Below are 27314 nucleotides of genomic sequence, written 5' to 3' on the forward strand. Positions count from 1 at the left end.
GCCCCTCCTGGGAGCAGACCCAGTCCAGGGCCAGCTGGTGGGGGCGGTGGAGCTAGAGAGGAAACTGGGAGGCCAAGGTCACCCTGTACCGGGACCTGGGGTTTCTAGTTGGTGCCTCTCATCCTTGGAGCTTCCAGACTCCTTCACTGGGAATTGGGAAAGAAGTCAGGGGAAGAGGTTGAAACAGGTGAGGGCAACACAGCCAGAAAGAGGCACAGCGGTGGGGATCTCATAGAAGGGAGAAACGAATGGACAGGGAGCGGACTGTCTGGAACTGGGAGTTGTAGTTTTGTAGCTTGCTTTCTTTTGTGTGTGTTTCTTTTTTGGAGATGATGGGGGCTAAGTTCTGCACAGGTGAGACTGTTGTGAGGAAAGACTGGGGATGTTCCAGAGAAGTCTGCGGGGCCTGACGAGGGGATTTTCCTCAGTGCGACAGATGCTGAAAGCTGTGGTGTGTGGAAGAAATAGGCAAAAGGGAAGAGGATTCTCTATGATGTTGAAACAAAAGTTGGGGACAACAAGTTCTAATCTGTTAGAGTGTGGGGTTCAGAGTCACCTGGGAAGATCTAGAATTGGGGGATCCCTTGCAGGGTAGACTACTGAAGCTGTAGCGAGATGTCTCTGCTGAAGGCAAGAGCCAAGGCTTGCTGGGCAGAACAGGGGGAGGCGATTATATTTTGGGACAGTTTAGATATTAGAACATTTCTGAATGGGAGCGAATTGGGGTCTGGAGAAAGCAAAGGCTGTGAGTAGGAAACCTTGTGAAGCTCACAGAGCAAAGTTTTCTTAATGGAGGAGAAAGCAACGGGAAAGATGAGTTTGTGTGAGTTGTAGGGAGAACGGAGACAAGGTTCCAAACACAAACATAGCAGGCCTCTGGGGCTGGAAGGGAGGTGGATGAATGACCCACAAGGGCAGGAGGGGCTGTGAGAGTCCGAGCGGCAGAGATTGGGGTACAGTCTCCCAAGCCTAGGGGATCTGGAGAGATTGGGGTACAGTCTCCCAAGCCTAGGGGATCTGGAGAGATTGGGGTACAGTCTCCCAAGCCTAGGGGATCTGGAAATTCCCCGGGGAGCTTTTGAAAAGCCCTAGGTGCTTGACCACATTTCAGACTCATTAACTTGGGATTTCTCAGGTCCAGTATCAGAATTTTTATTTAATCTTCTGGTACTTCGAAGATGTATCCAAGGTGGTAAGGCCAGTCCTGAGACGCAAGGGCCTATAGAGAGAAAACCGAGGAAGCCTCAGGGCCACTGAGCAGATACTGTACATCTGTGAATAGTGAGGGTCACTTGCGAAGGCTTGTTTTAAGCTAAGGAGAGATTGAGGGATTCATTTTTTCTGAGTAAATTATAGGAGACACGCAAGGTGTCATTGAGTGACAAAAACAGGGAGGGAGGCATTCTGTCAAGGAGGGGAAAAACAAAACAAAACCATGGAATTAATGAAAAATTTTTGTTTGTTTTTCTTTAGATGGGGGTCTCAAGTAACCCAGGCTGGCCCCCAACTTGCAGTGTAGCCAAGGATGTCCTTGAGCTGATCCTCCTGCCTCTACTTCCTGAGTGCTGGGATTACAGGCATATGCCACCCTGTCCCATTGATATTGTGGTTGCTATCAAACCCAGGGCTTTATGCAGGTTAGGCCAACACCTACCAGGTACATCTGCACCTGAGAGTGTGGCTTCTAAATTGGAGAGAAGTCAGAGGCAAAATTGGAGAAGTATGAACAGGCTTTTCCTAGCAGTGCCTGTGTGTGTGCATGTGTGTGTGTGTGTGTTTATGTATGTTACTATATGTGGGAAGGCTGGTAATGGGGGTCAGGGGAATTAAGCAGTGAGAGAGGCAGGGACCTCCTTAGGAGGAGCTAACAGTGGAGTTTGAATCAAGGGTTGGGTTTGTAAGAGGGCATTGGGGATCACAGGAAAGGAATCAAAGGGGTGGGTCATGACCTCTGAGTATATGGGCTGATGAAGTACAATCTTTTAGTAGAGATTAGCAGGAAAGGTCGGGTGATGGTGGCGCAGACCTTTAATCCTAGCACCCAGGGAGGCAGAGGCAGGCAGGCAGATCTCTGTGAGTTCAAGGCCAACCTGGTCTACAGAGTAAGTTCTAGGACAGGGTTCAAAGCTACACAGAGAAACCCTGTCTAAAAAATCAGAAAAGAAAAGAAAGAAACCACACAAAAAACAAAAAGAAAGAAAGAGAAAAAGACATTAGCAATTAACAGGAGAGCAGTTTTGAGCAAAAAGAGACCATCTCAACAGAGCTAACTCTCTCTCTTGCCTCCACCAGTTGGAGACCATGGCTTCACTCTGACCTCCGCCTCCGCAGCCACCTGCTTGCTGCCTCCATCCCCTCTGGCCCCTCGAGGCCCCCCGCTTCTGCCTGTGTTGTGACCCCCCCAGTCGCCGGCACGGCCCCACCTCCGCTGCCCCGGTGGTGGCCCACGGCCCCCCGGCTGCCTGTGGTCAAACTGGAGTCATTGAAACGTTGGAATGAAGAGAGGGGTTTGTGGTGCGAAAAGGGCGTTCAGGTATTGCTGACCACCGTAGGTGCGTTTGCGGCCTTTGGACTCATGACCATCGCCATCAGCACTGACTACTGGCTCTACACACGAGCTCTCATCTGCAACACCACCAACCTCACCGCAGGTGATGATGGACCACCCCACCGTGGGGGCAGCGGCTCCTCGGAGAAGAAGGACCCTGGGGGCCTTACACACTCAGGCCTCTGGCGGATATGCTGCCTGGAAGGTAGGGTGCAGGAAGGCCCTGGCTGGCCACCTCCACTGAAGCCTGTGCCTCCAGCAAATTGACGGCTAATGTGTTCTGAGTCTCCATCTCAAGGTCTCCAGGGGTGTGCTTCCCTGCTGGAGCCTCTGTGATTCCACACATTCCTCTGCCCTACCTCCCAACCCTTCTTCTCTGCTTCTCTTATTTTATTTGATGATGTGGATAGATGCGTCGCCTGTAGGTTCGACTATGTACCACGGGCATGCTCCGTAACCTTTGAGGTCGGAAAGAGGGTGCTGGGTCCTCTGGAACTGGAGTTACAGATGGTTGTGAGCTGTGTGGAATTACTGTACACGTATTTCTGTGTGTCAGTGTTTTAAATACGTGCATGTGTTCAAGTCCCCATGCAAGCTTGAACAGAGCCTCTGATCCCCTGGAGTTAGTTATTAAAACCTTGTAAGATGTGTGATATGGGTGCTGGGAACTGGACTCTGGTCTTTTGGGAGAGCAGGGAGTACTCTTCACTGCTGAACCATTTCTTTGGCCTTCTTAAATTTTTTTTTTATTCTGTCTGTCTGTCTGTCTGTTTATGTATCTATGTATCTATCTATGTATCTCATCTATCTATGTATCTCTATCTATCTATGCATCTATCTATGTATCTATCATCTATTTATCTATCTATCTATCTATCTATCTATCCATCTATCTATGTATCCATCTAGCTATGTATCCATCTATCAATGTATCTATCTAGTGAGTGCTAGTTCCAGTGTGAATGTGGAAGGCAAAGGCCAGTTGAAGCTTCACACACAGGCCATCTCACCTGCCCTGCCCATTCTCTTCCCTTCCTCACATCTTTCCTCTCCTGTTGGCTTCCAGAATTGAAACAAAGCTATGCCTTCTGACCTCCTCTGGTCTCTCTTGCTCTCTCTCCCTGCTGGAGACCATCTTCTCCTCATCTGCAGCACTTAGTACCTTTTCCCCATCAGAACTTCTCCCAAGCTCACATCCTGGTCTTTCTAGTTCTTATTTAGACAGTTCTGCTTCATCTCCACAGCCTCATGACTTCCTAGCGGACTCCTGGGATGCTTCCTCTTCTCTGACCCCTTGTTTCTTCACTCTCCCTCCAAGTATTTTCTGTTTTGGGGTGCTGTTTTCAGGCTCAAACCTATCTCCTTGCCGGACCCTTCTTGACCAGGACACCTGCTATCTTTCTTTCTCTTGGCTCCTTCTCTATCCCATCCTCCATGTTAGTAATTCTTTCATGCAAATTTCCTGTCTATCTGTCATGCATATAGAGGCTGTGAAACAAGACTCGGGGTGCTTTATTATGTGACCGCTGTCCTTCCACCTTTCTGAACCTTCTCACCCTCATCTGTTGCACTGAGGATGGACCAGCAACCCCGAAGTTCCTTCCTTACCACCAAGAGCTGAAGTTTTTACACTTTTATTTTTTGTCTGTCTTGTTTTTTCTATTGCCCCTGACTCCTCTGTCTTGTCAAATCACTCACCTCAAGTGAAGAATGGGTGGGCTTTGAAGATGAGTCCATGGAATGTTTCATACTGGAAACCAAAGTCAGTCACCAGCATTACAAAGCAGGGAGACTGCTCCCTAAAGATCTGACCTCTGGCTTCCGGCAAGCTATCACAAAAGATCTGGTGTTCAGAACTGACCCCTACTGGCCCCATTTGAGTAGCAGACCCTTTCTTTAGATCTGGCTATGGAGTCAATCAGATGTCATAGTCACCTCTGCTCATTGTCATCCCATGTCCCTCCTCTTCTCTGGTACCCCCACCCTACGGGACATGTCACTAATGTCCACTCTTCGGCCTCACCAGGGCTGAAGTACAGAGCCATATATGGGAGTTTGCACCGGAACCCTCCTTGAAATGTATGTCATTCATTCATTCATTCATTCATTCATTCATTCAATCACTCATTTATCTGTGTGTTCATCCATCCATCTTTTAAAATTGACTTTAAACTGTGTAGCAGATTCTGTACCTTTTAATTTTGTATGTGTATCAGTATGGTTTGAATGTGTGTTTTGGTGTGTAGGTAGAGGTCAGAGGAGAGCTTGTGGGGGTCATTTCTCTCCTTCCACCATGTAAGTTCATGGAATTGAATGTAGGTTGTCAGTCAGCCATCTCCATGATCCCCAGATTCTCCCTGTTGAATCAAGAGCAATAAGGCACAAAAAACACATACAAATCTCTGACTTTAAATATCTTCTGTTCTGAAAGGAGAAAGACTAATGGAAATAATAGAGAGAAAGCAGAAATGGAGAGAGGGGCCATATCAGGGTTACGCATGTGAGTTAATTGAGAAGGATGGGAGGCGTTTGTTTCATAGAGCAGTTGACATTGGTTGGTGGCCTGGAGAAGTGAGGTTGGAGACACATGGATGTATAGGCTGTGGAAATAGGGGCTGCAAAGCTTCTGAGGTGATCATGAATCTGTGTTGGCCGCCAGCGGGAGGCCAGTGTGACTGGCAGACAGTGGGGAGGGAGCAATGCATGGTCAGAGAGATAATAAGCTCTTGACGTCACAGGCTCATGTGTACTCCACAGAAGATCCAGCTTTTGCCCAGAGATGGGAGCCATTGGATTCTCTGGAGTCGAGAAACCATGGGAGTTGGCTTAAGTTCTAGCAGAATGACTCTTGCTGCTATGTTGAGAGATGGCTCAGGGGAGGGTGGAAAGGGAGAATGTGGGAGCCGTGGTTTGAATTCATAGTATATTCCAAAGTTCCCCGTGGGAAGGCACTGCTGATGGAGCAACTGTGGGATCTGAGATGGAGAGATGGGTGAAGGGTGTCTTGGAGGCAGGGCTTCTGAACCTCCACCCCGGTGACATTTTGGGACTGAGGATTCTGTGTGGCGGGGGCTGAGCTGAGCATCGTAGGATGTTGATCTGGTTCTCTATTCCCTGTCTAGTCCCGCCCACCCCCAACAGTTGTGACAACCAAAATTGTAAATTGTCTCCATACATTATCTACCTTCCCCTGGGGGATTAAAAAAAAATCACCTCAGGTGAGAAATTCCACGTGATGAGGAAGTTTTGGTCATAGCCACTTGACAATGGGGGATCTGTTCATGAGAAGGAAGAGCAGGGCATTTTGTTTAAATTCCTTTATTTTCTCTTATTTCTCTCACTATTAAGGAGGGATATCACTGGTTCAGTTGTGGACGTGTCAGCTTTAGAATGCTTGCTAAGAAATAATGCCAGTGATGGGGGAGGCGGCATTCTCTGAAGGGCTAACAGCATGCAGAGGGGTAATTATTTCTGGCTTTGTGGAGCACACGGTCAGTGTTGCCACTTCTAGTGAAAGCATCCATTCTACACCCGAGTGTGGCCGCATCTAGCTGAGTATCCTTGGTGGACGTTGGCATTTGAATTTCGTGTCCTCTGCTCTGCTCTTCCTTTCACCCCTTCTTCCCTCTTTCTCTCCCTTCCTTCTTTTCTTCTTCTCCTTCCTCCACCTCTATCTCTTCTTTTTGTGTGTTTTGGTTTGGGTTTTTGAGATAGGGTCTCATGTAGCCTAGGCTGACTTCTAACTTGCTATGTGGCCAAGGTTGGACTTTGTTTTTAAATAGGACGTCTGTACAGTCTCTTTTAATTTTATTTGTATTGTATTATACTTATTATTGTGGAGGGGTGCACACACATGCCTGTCATGGTCACATTGGTTGAAGTCAGCAGATAACTCACAGCAGCTAATTTTCTCTTCTCTTCCTACCGTGCGAGTTCCAGGGCTGGAGCTCAGGCCATCAGATTTGACAGCAAGCACCTTTACCTAGTGAGCCATTTCATCAACCCAGACAAGATCCCCTTGTCTCTGTCTCTTAAGTGACTGGGATTATATAGCATGAGTCCCCATACCTAACTTAAAGTTTTTGCTTTTGCAACAAGACTATGAGATGCAGCTCAGGCTAGCCTTCAGTTCACAGCAGTTCTCCTGCCTCAGCAAGCAGCCTCAGTACTGAGATCACAGGTATGAACCACCACACCTAGGCTTCTCCCCCTAATAGATTGAATCCAGGGCCGCATGTATGCTAGGAAGGCATTTTATCCCTTAGCTGTATCCTCGGCTTTCTTTTTATTTTTATACAGTCTCACTGACTTTCCCAGGCTGGCCTTGAACTTGCAATCCTTCTGCCTCAGCCTTCCAAGTAGATGTAATAAAAGGTTTGTGTCAAAAGATCTGGCTGAGTTTCATGCCATTTCAGATACGAGGAAATCACTCTTCTTGATACTTTACAAAGTGAAGAAACCATTCTCAGTTAGGTCTGGTCTGCTTGTTGTCCTTTTCTCCTCTTATTCTGACTTATTAGAGACGTGGTCGGAGAGACTGGAGTCAGCAGCCTGGCTGGAGATGTCTATGTGATGAGCATCAGTGTGTGTGTGGACCAGAGTCACCAAAGAGAAAAGGAAGAAACACAACAAATGACTAAGTTCATAAAGTGCTTTCTTTGCAAATACAAGGACCTGAGTTCAATTCCCAGAACTTACGTAAAGAACTAGATAGGGGGGGCTGAAGAAATGGCTCAGTGGTTAAGAGCCCTGACTACTCTTTCGGATGACCTGGGTTCAATTCTCAACACCTGCATAGCAGCTCACAACTGTCTGTAACTCCAATTTCTAGGGATCTGACACCCATGGCAAAACACCAAAAGTCAGACATGGCAGTAAATGCTTTTCTGCAGCTTGCTGGTCAACCTAGCCTCTAGCAAGAGGCTCTTTCTCAAAGGAAGTAGCATACAATAGAATGACATTTAAACAAGCATAAGAAAAATCAAACCAAAAACATTTGAAGCCAGGCATGGTTCAATCCTAGCATTCTGGAGGCAGGATCTCCAAGGCAGGATCCATGCTCCAGATGGGCCAGGGCAACATAACAAGACCTTGTCTCAAAAGGGAAAAAAAAAGTAAAAAAAAAAAAAAAAAGACAGTCAAAATGTGTTCTAACTTCATTTCTGTTGTTATAATAAATATTCTGCCAAAAAATAACTTAAGGGAGAAAGGGACTTTTTCCATCTTTTTAAAAAAAACTACTTATCTATTTATTTTGGTTTTTTTTGAGACAGGATTTCTCTGTTTAACTAGCTGTCCTGGAACTAGCTCTGTAGAACAGGCTAGCCTTGAACTCACAGAGATCCACCTGCCTCTGCCTCTCAAGTGCCAAATTACAGGTGTGCGCCACCAGAGCCCTGCTCTTTTTATTTATCTTTGTGTCTTTCAGATCATGCATTTCAATCCCATTCATCTCCCCATTCCTTCATATCCACCGCCCCTGCAACTCCATCCACCCAAATAAAATAAATTTTTTTTTTTTGATTTTCAAGACAGGGTTTCTCCGTAGCTTTTTGGGTCCTGTCCTGGAACTAACTCTTGTAGACCAGCCTGGCCTCGAACTCACAGAGATCCGCCTGCCTCTGCCTCCCGAGTGCTGGGATTATAGGCGTGCGCCACCACCGCCCGGCATAAAATAAAATTTAAGAGGAAAAAAAGAAAAGAGAAAAGAATAAAAATGGACAAAAGGAAAAACCTTATCATGGGAGTTGTGTGTGACACAGTAACCCTTTAGTCCAAGTATTTTTACTTGCAAATGTTCATTGTAAAGAGTCATTGGTCGTGTTGGAGGTCTCTAGCTTTTGCTACACTGTCTATGCTGGGCCCTCACTGGGACTCCTCTAGGATATCCTGTTGTTGCAGTGTGTTGTGGAGATTCTGCAGCTTTGGGTCTGCAGAACCAGCCCCTCCATGTGCTCCCACAGATCATGGATGGGGTGGATGTTGGGGTTGACCAACTCATAACCCTGGTTCTTGGCTCGGGTAGTTGCAGGGTTGGCCAGTCTGCCAGTTCTCCCCCATCCTCACCATCAGGGTGAACTCTCCAACATTGCTCCTGGCTAAGTCACCCCTTGCCGTGATGAGCAAGAGGCAGGGCCAGTTCTGCTTGCATGCCCTCAGGGTCTGCTCTCCCATACTTGGACCAGGTTACAGTGGATTGTTGGGGGGCAATCAGGCAGTCACTTCAGATAGTTTGTCACATTGCATCCATAGTCAAGAGCTGAGAGAAATGCATGCATGCATGTTGCTTGCTTGCATACAAGTTCTCCCCATTTTCTCTCATACAATCCAGGACCCCCACGTCCAGGGAATGGGACTATCCACAGTGGGCACATCTTGCCACCTCAATTAAAGCAAACAAGCCGTTCCTCCACAGATGCTCCCAGAGGCCACCCTGAACTAAACAATCCCTTGTTGTGACTCTCAGATGGCTCTAGGTTGTGTCCAGCTGGCAAATAAAACCAACTCTCACAAAGGGTTAATGTATGAGGGAGCTGGAGAAGTGCTTCACAGGAGACAGGAGGGAGGGTCAGATGTTGGGTTAAACCTGATGGGTGTGCTGTACGCCAGAGGAGGTTAGTGTGTCACGGAGCTCGCTTGTGAAGGCTCACTTGACTGTTACTGTAGCTGCCATTCATGTGGCGCTCAAATAACCCGCTAAAGAGCTACTATTATTGTCCCGCTCCCCGCCCCCGCAAGAGAAAGCATTGGCTCAGAGATGCACAGTGTCTTGCCCAGAGTCACACAGTTAACACACTGTAGCAACTGGATTAAAATTTAGGTCCGGAACAAAGCAGTGAAACTACCAACTTCCAGCCCACTGGGTATTCAGGTGTGCAGAAGGTCTGGCACTTCTGGGACTCAGTCTCATCTTCCTTTGTGGTATTGGAAATGGTATAGAATTTTGCCTTGAGACATAAACCATAAAACAAGACACTTTTTGTTCTCCACTGAGAGCAGTGTGGCCATGGACTGTCTGTATATTTTAACTTTCCCAGTTTCATTTCCATTATTGCAAAAGGAGGATCACGATAATGCCCTTTTAAATTTTTTAAATTTATATTTTATGTATAAATGCTCTGCATGTATACCCACACACCAGAAGAGAGAGTCAGACCCTATTATAGATGGTTGTGAGCCACCACCATGTCGTTGCTGGGAATTGAACTCAAGACCTCTGGAAGAACAGCCAGTGCTCTTAACCTCTGAGCCATTTCTCCAGCCCCCCCATATATAATATCTTATTCACAAGATTGGGAAAGTCTGAATTAATAAAAGTAAAGCACTTAGTAGGCTAGCAGGTGGTGCATGTACTGGTCTACTTATTATTGTTTTCTTCTTATTAGTATCTCAAGTATCCAGAATCTTTCCTTCCTAAGCACTCAGCACTGCCCAACAGAAACATAAAATAAATACTATATATAATTTATTTTTCTAATAGATACATTAAAACAAACAAGAAGGAACAGATAAGGGCTGGGGTGTGGCTCAGAGGTAGAGGGCTTTCTTGCCTCGAATCCTCCATTGAGGGTCTGGGGGTGTGCCTCCATGCAGAGCACCTGCCTAGATCCCCCCCACACCCAGGGCTCGAGGGCAAGGTTCAGTAGTAAAATACCTGCATAGAATCCACCAAGGGATTGGCTGCTGGGTGGGGTAAGGTGGGCCAGTGGCAGAGCTCTTGCCTAGACTTTATTAGCCAGGGGCCTAGTGGTGTAGTTCAGTGGTAAAGTGGCTGCCTAGACTTTTTCAGTTAGAGGTTCCGAGTGGGGCTTGGTGGTAGAGTGCTTGCCTAGAATCTATCAGTGGGGCCCCTTGGTATTTCACTTGGGTTCTATTCCCAGCAGTAAAATCCAAAAACAGGTGAACTTAATATTTAAGCAAATCTGACCAAAATATCGCATATAATCAATATGAACCTTACTCCTCCCCTTCCTTGCTCCTCTCACTTCCTCTTGTTATGAAGGTTTAGTGAATGTCCCCCTCATAGCCTGTGTCTGCTGCTGTATCGGGGTGGTGCTACCCACACTGGACAGTTGTGTTCCAGCCCCTTTCTGAGAACTCTCAGCTAAGCCGGCAGCTCCTCCCTGAGGATTCAACAGTCTGGACCCACGGCCCCATTTATTGCTGCAGACTCTGCAAATGCCTGCGTTCAGCAGTTTGCCTGCCTTATTATCTCATTGAGTCTTTGCAATTGTGCCACAGGGAAGGTATTATTATGGCTCCTGTTTGTCAGAGCAGCAAGCTGGAGGCCCGAGAAGGGAAAGTGACTCAGGTTGGGGCACCCACAGTGTGAGGCATGTGAAGGACTCCGTGTGCTGGACCTGGTTTTCATGTGTCCTGTCCACGGCTATCTGCTGCCACTTAACATCACATCCTTGTCTATTAGGCAGATCCTGGGCTTTGGGAAAGAGTTGTAGAGCTTCGGGGTCATCCCTGTACATAAAAAGCTCCTGTCTAGCCCAGGGTTCGAAATACGACTTAGTGGTTAAAAGCACTTGCTACTCTTCAAGGAGACCAGAGTTCAGGTCCCAGAATCCATGTCAGGTGGCTCATGACTGACCGTAACTACAGTGCAGAAGGGATCTGATGTCCTCTTCTGGCTTTCAGGGGCACCAGTACTCATGTGCACATACCTGCCAATCCCCAATTAAAAATAAAACAAATCGCCGGGCGGTGATGCACATGCCTTTAATTCCAGCACCCGGGAGGCAGAGACAGGCTGCTCTCCATGAGTTCTATGCTAGTCTGGTCTACAGAGCTAGTTCCAGGACAAGCAGGGCTATGTAGAGAAACCTTGTCTCGAAAAACAAAAACAATAACAACAAAAACCCAAACAAACAAAACTTACAAGTTCTTAGCCTCCTGGGCTCAGAGCCTAGACACTGGTCTGTGTGGTAACCATCCCAGGATCTGTGTTTCACTTCTCTGAAACCTCACCAGAACTCCACAGAGCCACAGCCTCATCTTCGTTTCTCAGCGAGGAGACTGAGACTCAGGGGTGTTCTGTTTCCTAAGAGCTGCACTGCTGGGACTCTGGGACGGGAGTCCAGAGAAGCTTGCTCAGAGCCCGAGCTCCGTGACCTCCAAAACCTGGCTGTGGCTGAACCCTCTCCTTCTGTGTGCATCTGTGTGGGGCAGGCAGCTTCCTCAGCACTCTGTGCCTCAGTTTCCTGGTTTGTAAAGTAGGGGTCCTGTCACTGTGTACTTTAGAGGGTTGTATTGAGTACTGAGCAAGTTAAGAAACCCTCTGTCAAATGCTCAGCAGCAGCGGGCACATGGTTAGCCGAGAGGGTACTGTTACAGTGTGTTAGATTCTTTAGTCTTCGCTAAAGTGTGAGTGTCAGGACAACTTGTAGGAGCCAGTTCTCTCCTACCGTGGGAGACCTGGGTATCAAATTCAGATCAACAGGCTTGGTGGTAAGTGCCTTTACATCAAGCGTCTTGTTCACTCCTTCCCCACCCCTCACCCCTGTCTTGAGGCAGTCTCAAGTGTCTATTCACTTTGCTTTCCATTTACTGTGATAAAATACTCAACAAAATCAACTTAAGGGGTGCGCATTTGCCTCATTTACGGGCTACAGTCCATCATCATTGTGGGGGCAGGGAGTCAGGGAAGCAAAAACTTGAAGTAGCCAATCACATGACAGCCAAAGTAAGGAGCAGAGAGCGGTGTTTAGCGCACGCCTGTCAGTGCCCAGCTCGCTGTCTTCCCTTTAATTACGTATGTCTGCCTGCCTGCCTATTTATTTACGTTTGGGTGGAGGGGATTTTACAGCAGGGAGCATGTGCGGATATCAGAGGATAACTTGTGGTCAGAATCAGTTCTCTCCATCCACCACATGGATTCCTGGTATCAAAACCAGGTCATCAGGCTTGACAGAAGGTACCTTTACCTGCCAAGTCATCTTGCTGTCCTACCTTCTCCACTTTATGTAGTTCAGAATCTCTTGCTCAGGGAGTGGTCCCATCCACAATTAGATAAGTCTTCCTACATCAATTTAACTCAGAAATTCCTCACAAATAAACTTTTTTTTTTTAAGATTTATTTATTTGCCAGGCAGTGGTAGTGCATGCCTTTAGTCCCAGCAATCGGGAGGCAGAGGCAAGTAGATTTCTGTGAGTTTGAGACCAGTCTGGTCTACAAAGCGAGTTCTAGGACAGCCAGAACTAAACAGTGAAACCCTGTCTTGAAAAACTAAAACCAAACAAAAAACCCAAAACCAATTTTGGTGGTTTTATTATTATTATTTATTTATAATTTATTTATTATGTGTAGAATGCTGTGCCTGAAGACCAGAAGAGGGTACCAGATCTGTTATAGATGGTTGTTGGGAATTGAACTCAGGACCTCTGGAAGAACAGCTAGTGCTCTTAACCTCTGAGCCATCTCTCCAATGCCAGACATACTTGGAGGCTAACCTTAATCTAGACAAACCCTCACAGCTATGCCCAGAGGCTTGCCTTCTAGGTTCCCAGTTGATAATGAGTAACATTACACTATTCCAGGCTGGCCTTGAACTTGGTATGTACCAGAGGATGGGTTGAACTCTTGATCGTTTGTCTGCACTTCTTGAGTGCTGGTGTGTATTAACACACTTGGTTTATACAGTGCTGCACATGGAATCTAGGGCTTTGTTCTCACTCTGCCAACTGAACTATATGTATGTGCCTAGCCTTTAGTACGGTTTAGTGACCAGTCTTATGTGACTCCTACCATTCTGAGGTGGGAACCTGAGACCATCATCTTAACCCATCATACTGCCATGGGTGTGCTGATGGAGAGAATTTACCATTTATGGGATGGGGAGATGGCTCAATTGTTTAAGTGTTTGTTATATAAGCACTAGGACCTGGGTTCAGATCCCTGGCACATGACCATAGCACTATAATCCCAGCATCAGGGAGGCAGAGATAGGAGGGACCAGAGGTCTGTTGGCCAGACAGCCTAGCTCAGTTGCTGAGTTTCTGGTGCAGGAAGAGGCTCTGCTTCAAAGAAGGTGGTGAGTGATTGAGGAAGACAGACACCCAACGTTGACTGCTGACCTTCACACATGTGCATGCACACCACACACATACAGAGAGAGAGAGAGAGAGAGAGAGAGAGAGAGAGAGAGAGAGACAGAGAGACAGAGAGAGAGAGAGAATGTACATTCAGATCAGAAAAATCTTTTTTCCTTCTTTCTAAATAGTAGTGAAATATGCATGCTATAAGTTTATTTATCATCTTACTAATTTCAGAAATAGTTACTTAAGGATGAAGTGGTCCATGCCTTTATTCCCAGCACCCAGGAGGCAGAAGCTGGCAGATCTCTGTGAGTTCAGGACTAGCCTGATCTACACAGCGGGTTCCAGGAAAGCCAGGGCTACAGAGTTGAGACCCTGTCACAGATATGTTTGCTTATGTATTTGTGTATGTGTGCATGTTCTTGTTTTATTCCACACTGGAGGCATGTCATGGTGCATGTGTGGAGGGCAGAGAACAACTCTGAGGAATTGGTTCTTCCTAACCTTGCGGATATAGGGTCTTTTTTGTTTCTGCCATGGTGAATAGTCTCAGCTAGCTGGCCAGTGAACTTCGGGGCAGTTTCCTTGTTTCCGTCTCCTATCTCATCCTGGTGTGGGATTACAAATGTGTGCCACTCCGTCTGGCTTTTTGCATGGGTTCTGGTGATCAGAAGAGGCTGTCAGGTTTGCACGGCATGTGTTTTCACCCTCCGAGCCATCTTTCCATTCCGAGGGAGCAGTAATCTCATTTTCCATTACCGAGTTGCTCTGTTTTGTTTTATGTCGTTTCGTGACAAGGTCTCACACAGCCAGGTGAGTCACGAGCAGGTTGAGGCTGTGGATGATCTCGAATGCCTCAGCTTCCTGATTCCTGGGGAATCAAACCTGGGTCCTTCGGTATGCCAGGCTGGCATTCTACCTGCTGAGTTACATCGCTAGTACCACTGTACTCACTGTTAAGCATACAGATCATCAATGCTGAGTGCATTCATGGTGCTCCATAACTAATCTCCACAACACCTGAGAACTTGCAAAAACTGAAACACTATCCACCAAACCTTTCTCCATTCCCTCTCTCCTCACCTTGGCCACCACTATTCTGCTTTCTGTATTTGTGAGTTTGATTTCTCCAGGTGCCACTTGTAAGGTTGGTTTTTTTTTTTTAATTACATTTTAAATTTATTCCTTTTTTTTTTCTTCTTATTTTTGGTGTATTGAGACAAGATTTCTCTGTATAGTCCTGGATTTCCTGGAACTCATTCTGTAGACTAGGCTGGCCTCGAACTCAGAGATCCTCTGCCTCCCAAGCGCTACTATTAAAGGTGTGCGCCACCATTGCCTGGCTTTAAATTTATTCTTAGTGTTCATGTATGTGTGTATATATGTGGATGGATGAGTATGCCTGTACCAATGCAGGAGGAAGAAGCAGGAGAACAACTTTTGGGAGTCGTTTTTCTCCTTCTACCATATGGGTCGCAGGGATTAAACTCAGATGCTAAGGCTTGGTGGCTGGCTCTCTGAGCCATCTTAACAGCCAAATCATACATGTTTTTTCCGTGTGCCTGGCTTATTTCACATAGCATCATGACCTCAAAGTTCAATGACAGTTTCAGTCATGTCACAATTCCACTTTTAGATCGAAATTTACTGTTGTGGTGATTGTTTTGATTTTTGTTGTTGTTGCGTGATTGAGGTTTTTCCTTTGTTTTTTTTTGTTTTGTTTTGTTTTTTTGTTTTGTTTTTTTTTTTTTTTTTTTTTTTGACATAGGATCTCTCTACATAGCCCTGGCTGTCCTGGAACTCACATGTAGATCAGGATGGCCTCAGATTTATAGAGATCCACCTGTCTCTGCCCTCTGAGTACTAGAAAGACATTTGCCACCATGCCTAGCTTGTAGTGGTTTTGAAGACAGTCTTGGGTAGACCAGGTAAGTCAGGAGCTGACTGAGATGAGCTGGAACTCATGATGCTCCCGCTTGTGAGAGATTTATGTGTCATCATCCTGTTTTAGGAGGTTCTGGGGAATCAAACCCAGGTCCTCTGGTGTGTTGGGCCAACACTAGAGATGTAGCAATAAGCTACATCATCAGTATAATTCCTTTTAAAGGGTTCAATAATACTCCATTGTATACATTACATTGCTTTGTCTTGTGCATTCATCTTAGAAGAGAACTTGGACTCTCCTCACTTTTTAACAAGGTACTATGTAGCTGAGACTGGCCTTGACTCAATATACAGCCTACGACGACCCTGAACTCCTGATCTTCCTGCATCTATTGCATAGGTTCTGGGATTACAAGCCACCATGTTTTTTTGTTCCCACTTTTTGGCTACCTTGAATATTGCTAAGAACATGAGCGCATTAATTCCTCACATTGCTGTTTGCAATTTCTTCAGGTTGAAGTCCAGATGTAGAGTTGCTGGGTCATGTAACATTATGATTTTTAACTTAAAAAATAAGTTTATTTTTTCATTTTATATATATGGGTGTTTTGTCGGCATGAATGATTGTGTACCACATGCCTGCCTTGTGCTCTCAGCATTAAGAAGAGGGCATCAGATCCACTGGAACTAGAGTTAGAGGCTGTTGTGAACTGCCATGTTGGAGCTGGGAATTGAACTCAGGTCACTGTGCTCTTAACCACTGAGCCCCCTCTCCAGGTAACCTGTCCTTAACTTTTTGAGGACCCTCCACACCATACTGTGTCCCCCAATGGCGGTATTACCCTTTGTTCCTGCCAGTGGTGCACATGATTTTCTCCTTTCTCCCCATTTTGTCAACACTTGTTATCTGATTTTCTGCCCTCTGTAGTCCCAGTGCATACAAGATGGCATCTTGGGCTGAGCGTGGTACTGCACACTTACCATCCCAGCATTCGAGAGACTGAGGAGAGAAGATGATGAGTTTAAGGCCAGCCTTACTACACAGTGAGACCCTTCTTCATCAAACCAAACCAAACCAAACCAAAAAAAAAGAAGAAAGTATCTCATTATAGTTGTCACTGTGTTTCCCTAAGGATTAGTGACAGTGAATATATGGGGCTTTTATTTGTTTGCTTGTTTTTATTTATTGAGATAGAGTTTCTCTGCATAACCATCCTGGATGTCCTGGAACTCTCATTGTAGACCAGGCTGGCCTTGAACTCACAGATATCTGACTGCCTCTGCCTCCTAAGTTCTGGGATTAAAGGTGCACCACCACCACCACACACAGCTTTGAATATATTTTTTTAAACTTATGTGTGTGTGTGTGTGTGTGTGCATGTGAGTGCAGAGCTCATTGAGGCCAGAAGAGGGCGTCAGAATCCCCTGGAACTGGAGTTATAGATGGATGTAAACTACTAGATGTGGGTGCTGGGTGACAGAACTCAGGTTCTCTGCAAAAATACGACATGCTCTAACTGTTGAGCTGTCTTTCTGGTCTCTGACATCTTTTACATTTTTTTTTGAATTACATATATTTATTTATTTAGTTTCTCTCTCTCTCTCTCTCTCTCTCTGTGTGTATGTGTGTGCTCAAATGTGCATGTGTGCTCACTTTTGAGAATGTGTGGCATAATGAACATCTGGAGTTTAGAGGATAACTTTGGAGAGTTGATTCTCCCCTTCTACCATGTGAATGTTGAGGATGGAACTCAGATCATCAGGTTGGCAACAAGCTCCTTATTCCTCAAGCCTACTTGCTGGCTCCCCAACACCATTTGATTTGCATCTTGGCCCATTCACTCATTCTTTCATTACAAGCTTTTTTTCTTTTTTCTTTTCTTTTCCTGTGTTGTAGCACAGGCCAATCTCTGACTTGCTATGGGGCTAAGGACAATGTTGAACTTCTGACTTTCCTGCCTTTCTTTGTCCTGGTGCTAGGAATACAGGCATGTATCACAGCCTCCATTTTATGCTGTGCTAGGGGTAGAACCTCTGGCTTTGCGTGTATCAGGCAAGCACTCTACCATTTGGGACTATATACCCAGCCCTTATCACAAGTATTTATTATGCATTTACTATGGGTGAGACAGTGTTTGAGATTCTGGAATCGCATTGATGGACAGGCCAATGCTGGCACTCCAATGGTGCATGTGTGAACACTTTGGTGTGAGTTCTGTTTCCTTCATCCATCAGTGCTGAATTGCTGAGCCTTTCTCTGCTTTATGTTCTTCATCTGAACAATGGGTACTATCTGTGGTTCCTATTGCTGTGATAAAACATCATGACCAAAAGCAACATGCCGTCATGGAGGGAAGTCAGGGAAGGAACTCAAGGCAGGAACCTGGAGGCAGGAACTGAAACAGAGATCATGGAAGAGTGGTACTTATTGGTTTGCTCCTCAGAACTTGCTCAGCCTGTTTTCTATTTTCTTTTCCTTCCTTCCTTCCTTCCTTCCTTCCTTCCTTCCTTCCTTCCTTCCTTCCTTCCTTCTTCCCTCCCTCCCTCCTTCCCTCCCTCCCTCCCTCCCTCCCCCCTCTCTATTCTTTTTTCGTTTATTGTTTTTCAAGACAAGGTTTCTCTGTGTAGCTCTGGCTGCCCTGGAACTCACTCTGTAGACCAGGCTGGCCTTGAACTCACAGAGATCCACCTGCTTCTGCCTCCTAAGTGCTTGGATTAAAGGCCTGCACCATCGCTCCAGCTTCAGCCTCCTTTCTTTCTTTCTTTCTTTCTTTCTTTCTTTCTTTCTTTCTTTCTTTCTTTCTTTCTTTCTTTCTGATTTTCAAGACAGGGTTTTTATATAGATTTGGAGCCTATCCTGGAACTCATTCTGTAGACCAGGCTGGCCTCTAACTCACAGAGATCCACCTGTCTCTGCCTCCTAAGTGCTGGGATTAAAGGTGTGAGCCATCACTGCCTGATCAGCCTGTTTTCTTATAGCACCCAGGACACCCAGCCTAGAGGTGGCACCAGATATGGTGATCTCGGCTTTCTCACACCAATCATTAGTCAAGAAAATGCACCACAGGCTTTCCCACAGGCAAACCTGGTGGGAATATTTTCTCAATTAAAGTTCCCTCTTCCCAAATGACTTTAGTTTGTGCCAAATTGACACGAAACTGACCAGCACAGGTTACAACAGATCAACAGAACATTCAGTTACGTTTATCTGGATCCTATTTTCACATCAACACAATGAATTAGGTCTTATTCTTTGAATCTTGATATGTGAAGGCATAGAAACAATAAGTACAGATGTTAACAAGGTGACAGAATAAAGGTGGTATAATCTAACAGAAAACAGTAGGATTTAGAAAAGATTGATTATTCTGTATATGCATGTTCTGCCTTGCTGTATATATGTGCACTGTGTGCATGCCTGATGCTCATAGAAATCAGAAAAGGGCATTGGATCCCCCAGGACTGAAGTTAGGGAAGGTTTTAGATTTAATGTGTCAGCATTCAGGCGGGGGGTGGGGAGGGAGGGAGAGAGAGAGAGAGAGAGAGAGAGAGAGAGAGAGAGAGAGAGAGAGAGACTGGTATGGCCTGGAGAGAAGGGAAGAGAGGGAAAACAGGCGGAATTCCACCTTTTAAAGGAAGGGGCTACTGCCTGCATATTGAGCATGCACACAAGGGAGAAGTACTCTCTCAAGACTCCAAGGGGTGGGCCAGGTATGCCTAAATACACACCTGAATGAGAATTTTAGGAACTCAACCTTGGTCCTCTGCAAGAGAAGCAAGTGCTCTCTCTGCCTCTCTCTCTTTTAAAAAAATATTTATTTGTTTGTTTATTTGTTTATTTATTTATGCATACAGTGTTCTGCCTACATGTATGTCTCTGCAGGCCAGAAAAGGGCACCAGATCTCATAGATGGTTGTGAGCCACCGTGTGAATGCTGGGAATTGAACTTAGGATCTCTGGAAGAGCAGCAAGTGCTCTTAACCACTGTAACATCTCTCCATCACCCAAAGTGGGATTCTTAGCATCAAACATTTGGTCTGAACATAATACCAACCTTATCTCTTTATTTTCAAGTATAATGGGGGGCACAGACATGTCCTCTCTATTTGTGATGTGGTTCTCAGGGATCAAACTCAGATTGCCCACCTTGCAAGCTCCTATGCTTGTGTGTGTGGTGTATGCATGTGCAGTGTGTGTGTGTGTGCTTGTGTGTGTGTGCACATGTGCATGCACATGTATGCAGAAACCAGAAGAGGACATCAGATGTCCTTCTGTATCTGCCTTCTGCCTTACTTCCTTCATACGAGATCTCTCACTGAACGCGAAGCTAGATCAGCAGGCAGCAAATCCCAGCAATCCTCCTGTATCTGATCCCTTGCCCCAGCACCGAAGCAATAGACACATGCAACCATATCTGTTTTTTTAAAGCGGTGCTGGAGATTTGAACACAAGTACTCATGCTTGCCCAGTAAGTGCTTTTACCCACCGAGTCACCTCTCCAGCCCCTAAAGCTCTCCTTCAGTGCACATCAAGTGACTTGTCCAGCACAGGAACCACCTAACCATTGGCTCTTCACAGCATTACTCACTGCCTCAGACTCGATCCCTCCATTTCCCCCTTTATTCCCATTTCTTCCCGTGTTCCTTTGCCTCACTTGTTCCAACCTCTTTCTGCTGTCTTTATAGTCATTCCTTATTCCATCCATCCATCCATCCATCCATCCATCCATCCATCCATCCATCCATCCCTTCCTTGAGGCTTCCTGGGAGCCAGGCTCTATGCCTTTCAATGGTAGGAATACAAGAAGTCAAATTTTAGTTGCCCCTCCCCCACCTTTAGGAACTCCCAGCTTGCAGAAGATAAAGAATATCAAAAAGTCTACAAGGGATGGCCTAGGGAACTGTTAGCCCTAGAGGGTCCACCTTGTGTGTGCACACGTGTGTGCATGTGTGAACTCCTAAACTGTATCTGCAGAGTAATTATTACATCTGCAAAGACCAGCAAGTTGGAGGGAGCTCGGGTTTAAGAATGAGTGTATTTATGCAATTTGTGTTTGCAGGCTATATATCACAGGCAATATAACAACCTGCTCCCACAGATTGAAATAGATAGGTTCTAGTGGGTGGGAGGGGGAGGGTCAGAGAGGATGGGATGAAGCTGCAGGATGATCTCTTGGTTCTCAGGAACTGCATGCAGTGTTTTCGGAGTCCTGGTTTTTCCATGCATTTTCAGCCTTTTCGACAAGCTTAGGGTACAAGGGTACCTCGACATGGTGACAACACTGACTTCTTGGAGGGAAAATGCGAAGTCACATAAATTGAGAGCAAAGGTCTCTAGTAGTGGATACTTGGAAGGATGTCCGCCTCTGAGGTATTGTCTTTCTCCCTTCCCTTTCCTCCTGTCTTCTCTTCTTTCTCCTCCCCTCCCCTCTCTGGCAGGAGCTCAAGCATCCCAGGCTGGCCTCTGAACTCTCTGTGTAGCCAGGCGTGACCACAAAGCTCCTGTCCTCCTGCTTCTACCTCTGGCGTGTGCTGGAATTACAGGCTTGTACCCCCACACCTGCCCTTACATCTCCCTGCCCCGTCCCCTTCTCTTCCATCAAAAAAAAAATTCTTAATACAGGTGGGAAACAGATGTGAGGGGTGCAAAGTTTGCCCCGACACCAGTTGTGGACTAGGATTCCTACCTCTTAATCAACCCAGAGAGAGCGGGAATAGAAATTGGGGCCTGGGGGTGTGCGTCTGAGTAGGGGAGGGTCTTCTCAAAACACAGGGGTTGGCGGTCCCTAAATCTGACAACCCCACCGTCCCCATCCCCTCTCCAGGATTGAAAAGAGGTGTCTGCGTGAAGATCAACCACTTTCCGGAGGACACGGATTACGACCATGACAGCGCGGAGTACCTACTCCGTACGTGGGCGGGGTGGAGGTGGGGTCGAGGATCCGGGTGGGATGAGAAAGGACAATGTGAGTTCTTGGAAGGAGACGGGCGGGTGGGGGACGGGGGGACTGGGAGGAGCTTGAACCTCACTCCTAGATTAGTTTCCCTTCCCTGGCAATCCAGGTCCAGCTGCTCAGCTGCCGGGCCAGAGGGGCAAGCCCAGCGGGAAATTCTGGGTGATGATTGGTCGGTTGGATGTCTATGGCCGGGCAACTTTGTATAGTAAAAGGCTGTAGATTGGCTGCTGCGCTGGGCCTGCAATCTGCCGCCTGGACTGACTACTCCCCTGGGGGAGCAAGTACTGCGATTGGACTGTTATCCTGAGATCGTGGCAAAGTCTTTATTATGATTGGCTGCTTTAACAAGGCTCAGAAATAACAGAATCTGTCCAGGGTTTTAGAGAGGGAAAGCACGAGTGGAAAGGTAGAAAGAAAAAAAAAAGGAGATAGAGAAGGATACGATGTATACTCAGAAAGGGAGCGAAGGATGAAATATGGAGTTACAAACAAGAGAGGGATGAAGATAAGGAGAAAGAAAAGCAGTGGGAGAGAGAAACATGATAAAGATGCATAGAAAAAGGAGGGGAGGTGGGGTGGAAAAACAAAGAAACTTTAAAATCAGGAGGGAAAATGAGATGAAAAAGAAAAGAATCAGAGAGGCAGAATTAGCGAACTAAATTTAGCTAAGCAAAGAGGGAAGCAGGCAGGAGGTGCGGTGGGCCTGGGGCTCAGTGGCCCGCCTGACAGCCCACGCGCTCTCCTCTCGTTCCTTCTCTTTTCTTTCCTTTCCTCAGGAGTGGTCCGGGCCTCCAGCATCTTCCCGATCTTGAGCGCCATCCTGCTGCTGCTCGGGGGCGTGTGCGTAGCTGCCTCCCGCGTCTACAAATCCAAAAGGAACATCATCCTGGGCGCGGGGATCCTGTTCGTGGCAGCAGGTGAGAGGCAGAAAGAAGGGGAGGCGGGCCACCCACGGGCGCGTGGGTGTCTGCGTGTGCATGGGCGCATGCGACTGCAAATTCAGCCTGCCCCAAGCGCCCCCTGGGGACTGGAGTTTTCCTAGGCTCCTCCCATGCTGGGTAAGGTAGGTTTAGGTTTAGTTTGTGCCTGCACAGACTGGTGTCTGTGAGTAAAGTGGGAGGCAAGGAGCGGACTTTCCCTAGCTGTCCTAGAGAACTGAAGGAGGCGTCTGGGATGGAGGAAGGGACCTGAGACACCAGGAGTCTAACAATAGGAAGGTGGGGCTGCGGCTGAAGAGGAAGAAATTTACCTGAGTGGATCTTAAAAGGGGCTGGTTCTAAGAAAAATCCTCTAGCCCAGTGGTTCTCAGTGGGTCGACCCCTTTGAGAGGCTAAACAATGCTTTCCCAGGAGGTCGTATACCAGATATACTGCATATAGATAATTACATTACGATTTATAACAGTAGCAAAATTACAGTTATGAGGTAGCAACAAAAATAATTGTTTTGCCTGGGGGTGGGTCACAGCATTAGGAAGGTCGAGAACCACTGCTCTAGGCCCAGCAATATGAAACTGAAGGTGTGAAGACCAGGCGTTGCCTGTTTGAGTAAAAAGGCTATTTACTGGAAAATTCAAAAGGAGATAGGTTATGCAAGAAGCTAGACGGAGGCCAGGATGTGAAGTTCGTTACCACAAGAGCTAGGGCCTTGGCTTGTGCATGTGACTGGGCAGTAGAGTGTACAAAGGCCCTGGTCCCATCCCAGCCACATTTAACCCTCCTCGATGTGATGCCTGCCTGCAGTCCAGGGGGGTCATGAGGAGTTTGAGGACTGCCTAGGCTTTGTGAGAAATCTCAAAATAAAGACTCCTCCCAACCCCAAATAAAACTGGCCTAGGGTAGCAGACGCCAGGATAATGAGCCTTAAGGACAGAGCTCAGACCTGCTCATTAGTATAGATTAGGATTGGAAAGTAGGGTGGAGTGCAGAAAAGGCCCCTTCTGCACAGGGGTGTAGTTTAGGGTAATGAAAGCAGAGCTTGCTTTAGAGTCCCCCCAGACACCACACACACACACACACACACACACATCCCCGTGGAAATTAGATTAATGAACGTGGGGCTTGCTTTAGATTGATTCCCCAGGATGGTTTAGACCAATGGGTAACAGGGTATAGATACCCTCCAGACACCACACACACACACACACACACACACACACACACACACACACACACACACGGAGATTAGATTAATGAACGTGGAACTTGCAATCCAAGAAGGGAGTTTAAGACATTTAACTAGCCTGGTATGTGTTGTGGAGAGCAGTGGTCTAGACCTGCACAGGGTGGGGGGGTCTGGTTAGGTGTGAGAGAGGTGTGTGGCAAGGTGGAAATACTGACCTACACCTACAGGGCCTGGGGTTTAGAAGACTGGAGGTTGGACCTGGAGTACGAAGATTTATTATAATTAGGGTGTAGTTAAGGCTGGTAAGGCCAGTACTCTATAGTGCAGAGAGGGTTAGGCCATCAATGGGCAGATCTTAGAGATTTAAAGTGGAATTATGCCATTAGCAACAAAAAAGGAACAGAAGGAGGGACCTGGGGGAAAATCTGGATTTATACTTTGGACAGGATCTGCAAACTGCGACTGGACTACCTCACCGAGGGTAGATCTGACACCATTCAGTGTGGGCCTAGGTGTGTGTGGGGGGGGGGGAGGATTTAGATCCATGGAGGCTAGATAAGAAGGGGCGGAACCTGAACTACCTGGGGGTGATTAACCTAAACTGTGGGAGGAATCAAGGTCATTAGGACAGGGATGGGCCATTCTCAGCCATTGTTTGGACTCTCCAAGGTAAGGTCTGAGTCCTCCTGGGGTCAAGGCCTTGAAAGGGGTGCAATTTAGACCCAGATAGGTAAGGCAGATGGAACTGATGACGGGAGAAGGGGCCAGGGCCAGGTAGGGATGGGACCAAGATTAGGGGGCGCAGGGGATGGCGCTAACTCAGAGGGCAGGGCTAGATCTCCAAGGGAAGTATTTTAGGCCAATGGAGGAGAGTCTTATAGATTTCTGAAGTGGGATTTTAGACCAATGAGGATGGGACTTAGATTCCGGAAGATGGCTTAGGCCAATGGGACCAGAACTTGCATTCCTCTGGTGGGTTTAGATTCTTGAGGACGTGTTAGCCCTTTTGAGTGATACTTAAACTACTTGGGGGTGAAATTCATACCGGTGGCAGTGGGGCTTAGACTCTTAGGGTGGAATTTAGCCCAGCAACGGTGGGGCTTAAGTTCTTGGATGCAGTTTAGCGAGCAGGGCTAAGGCTGCTGGAGTAGAGTTTAGTCCAGTGGGAACACGGGTGGAATTCAGTTCGATAGAAGTGAATCTTAGACCCTTGGGTGTAAAGCTTAGACCAGTGGAGTGGGTTTAGACTCCTGGGTGGGTTTAGGCCAGTGGGGTGGAGCTTAGACCATATGGGCAGGACATAAGAGTTCAACCAAGAGTGGAGTTTAACCAGTTGCAGCCGGGCCTAGACTCCTGGAGTAGTTTTTAGCTCCGTGGGTCTCAGGGCTTATATTCCTGGGGTGGAGCCTAGCCTAGTGGAAGCTCTGGTTTAGACTACAGGGGATTAAGTCGGCCAGAGGACTGCGGGTCCTCTAGGCTCCCACATGACCGTCTCCATCCAGGCCTGAGCAACATCATCGGGGTGATCGTGTACATATCGGCCAATGCCGGCGAGCCGGGCCCCAAGAGGGACGAGGAGAAGAAAAACCACTACTCATACGGCTGGTCCTTCTACTTCGGCGGACTGTCCTTCATCCTGGCCGAGGTGATCGGCGTGCTGGCCGTCAACATCTACATCGAACGCAGCCGCGAGGCGCACTGCCAATCTCGCTCGGACCTGCTCAAGGCCGGCGGCGGCGCGGGCGGCAGTGGCGGGAGCGGCCCCTCGGCCATCCTCCGTCTGCCCAGTTACCGCTTCCGCTACCGCCGCCGCTCCCGCTCCAGCTCCCGAGGCTCCAGCGAGGCATCGCCGTCGCGGGACGCGTCTCCCGGCGGCCCCGGGGGTCCGGGCTTCGCCTCCACGGACATCTCCATGTACACGCTCAGTCGCGACCCGTCCAAGGGCAGCGTGGCTGCGGGGCTGGCGGGCGCCGGGGCCGGCAGCGGCGGCGGCGGCGTGGGCGCTTACAGCGGGGCGGCCGGAGGCACTGGGGGAGGCGGGGCGGGCGCCGAGCGGGACCGCGGGGGCACAGCGGGCTTCCTTACGCTGCACAACGCCTTCCCCAAGGAGGCGGCGTCCGGCGTCACGGTCACGGTCACCGGACCGCCCGCTGCGCCCGCGCCCGCGCCGCCCGCTCCTGCAGCACCCGCGCCCGGGACCCTGTCCAAAGAGGCTGCCGCGTCCAACACCAACACGCTCAACAGGAAAACCACGCCCGTGTAGTGTTGCTCGCCTTCGCGGGGAGCCGGGGGGCGCGTCCGGGGCGCGTGCGCGGGCGCGCGTGCAACGAGGCCGCCGGATCGGGGTGCCCCCAGCTCTATCCCCGCGAGCGCGCTGGACACCGCTGGGCCTTCCAGCCCCTCCCCGCGCCCCTCCACACCCTCTACCCCCATCACGCTCTGAAGCAGGGACCCTTGGGGAGGGGGACGGGACAGGAAAGGGGGTTCAGGCGTGGGAGCGCTGTGTTTTATTTTTGTGTGGGGGGAATTTCAAGGGAGGGTGGGAGGGCCGTGGTGTTTTTTGCAGTTTTGAAATGTTTTCTTTTTAAATGTTTTGCTGTGTGCATGTGGGGGCGGGGCGGGGGGGAGGGAAGGGAGGGACTCCCAGCCCAGCCCAGCCCAACTCCTGGAGAGGGGCTCATAACACATGAATATAGAGTTACATCTACAACTATATATACACATGTTCTGTATAAAGATACAGGCCCGCAGAAGGCAAAGGCCAAGGGAGGGGTGCGCTGACATTTAGCTCACTTTTTCATTCATCTTTTGACAAGGGCTTATTAAGCACCTACTGTGTACCAGGTAATGGGTACAGAAGGCGGTGCAAGGGAGGAGCGGACATAAACGCAGGCGCATCCATTCATCCATTTCTGGAAATTTTATGTGTGTTGGCGTAACCGCTAGGCATTGTACTCGAGGTAAAGTAGGGTCCCTGGCGTCCTCAGAGAGTTTGCATCTTGTACATGAGACGGCCATTAATCACAGAATCATGTACCTACCCAGTAAATGACACTTAGAAATGTAGAGGCCCCTTGGGGCTGTGTTTTCCTAATGCAAGCCGTGGGTTACATCTCCAGTACTGCATAAACTAGGTGTAGTGGTGTGCTTCTGTAATTCCTACCCTTGGGAAATGGAAGGTGTTCAAGGTCATCCTGGGCTGTATGCTGAGATTGAGGCCAGCCTGGACTGTGAGACTTTTGTGTTTTTAAAAAAGGCAACCGGGGATGGGGTGGGGTGAGGGTGAATATGAAATGCTGCAGAGTGTCCAAGGTAGGGTGATTAACTCAGATGGGGGGGGGGGACGTGGAGAGTACAGCTGACTATACAGACAAAGAATGGTACTAGCTAGTCAGACCTGAGGTGAAGTGACCCAGGCAGAAAATTTAACTTACCAAGCCCCCGGGACGGGAAGCAGCTTCCAGGTTGTACCGGAAGTCTAGTGAGCCTAGCCATGGTTGAGTAAAGGGCCTGGAGACAAACTGGTCCAGTGCTCCTATGTGACATACTATAAGTCAACAAAAGGGCCATGAAGTGGCTTTGGGCAGGAACAGGGCATAAAGACAGGAACTCGGAGGTAAGAGTTAAGAGGCAGAGGCCCCTTGTGGGAGGCAGAATACTCTGCCACAAATGCTGGATCTCGGAAGGTTGGGGCCATTTTCCACCCATCCATTCAGTCACTGCCCTACGTTAACTATTAGCATTCTGTGCTGTGTAAG

The 27314-nt window shown here is 47.9% G+C and overlaps 1 protein-coding gene across 1 annotated transcript; it reads left to right on the forward strand.

The window, feature by feature from the left end:
• The first annotated feature begins 2296 nt into the window (after positions 1-2296).
• On the forward strand, positions 2297-26076 carry Cacng8 (calcium voltage-gated channel auxiliary subunit gamma 8). The gene is made up of 4 exons (XM_057761959.1): positions 2297-2753; positions 21301-21384; positions 22209-22349; positions 25059-26076. Exons 1-4 carry the CDS (start codon positions 2576-2578, stop codon positions 25817-25819), a joined length of 1164 nt encoding a protein of 387 aa, XP_057617942.1. The 5' UTR covers positions 2297-2575; the 3' UTR covers positions 25820-26076.
• Positions 26077-27314: the final 1238 nt, after the last annotated feature.

This window comes from Chionomys nivalis, chromosome 2 (assembly GCF_950005125.1).
Source record: "Chionomys nivalis chromosome 2, mChiNiv1.1, whole genome shotgun sequence".
In the NCBI taxonomy this organism is placed as follows: Eukaryota; Metazoa; Chordata; class Mammalia; order Rodentia; family Cricetidae; genus Chionomys; species Chionomys nivalis.

What these genes read in the sequence shown, in the direction of transcription:
- Cacng8 (XM_057761959.1), top strand. Translation starts at nt 2,576, where the DNA reads ATGACCATCGCCATCAGCACTGACTACTGGCTCTACACACGAGCTCTC. An exon ending in GCGGATATGCTGCCTGGAAG is followed by an intron (nt 2,754 to 21,300) that starts GTAGGGTGCAGG and finishes TCCCCTCTCCAG; the next exon opens with GATTGAAAAGAGGTGTCTGC. An exon ending in GATCCTGTTCGTGGCAGCAG is followed by an intron (nt 22,350 to 25,058) that starts GTGAGAGGCAGA and finishes GTCTCCATCCAG; the next exon opens with GCCTGAGCAACATCATCGGG.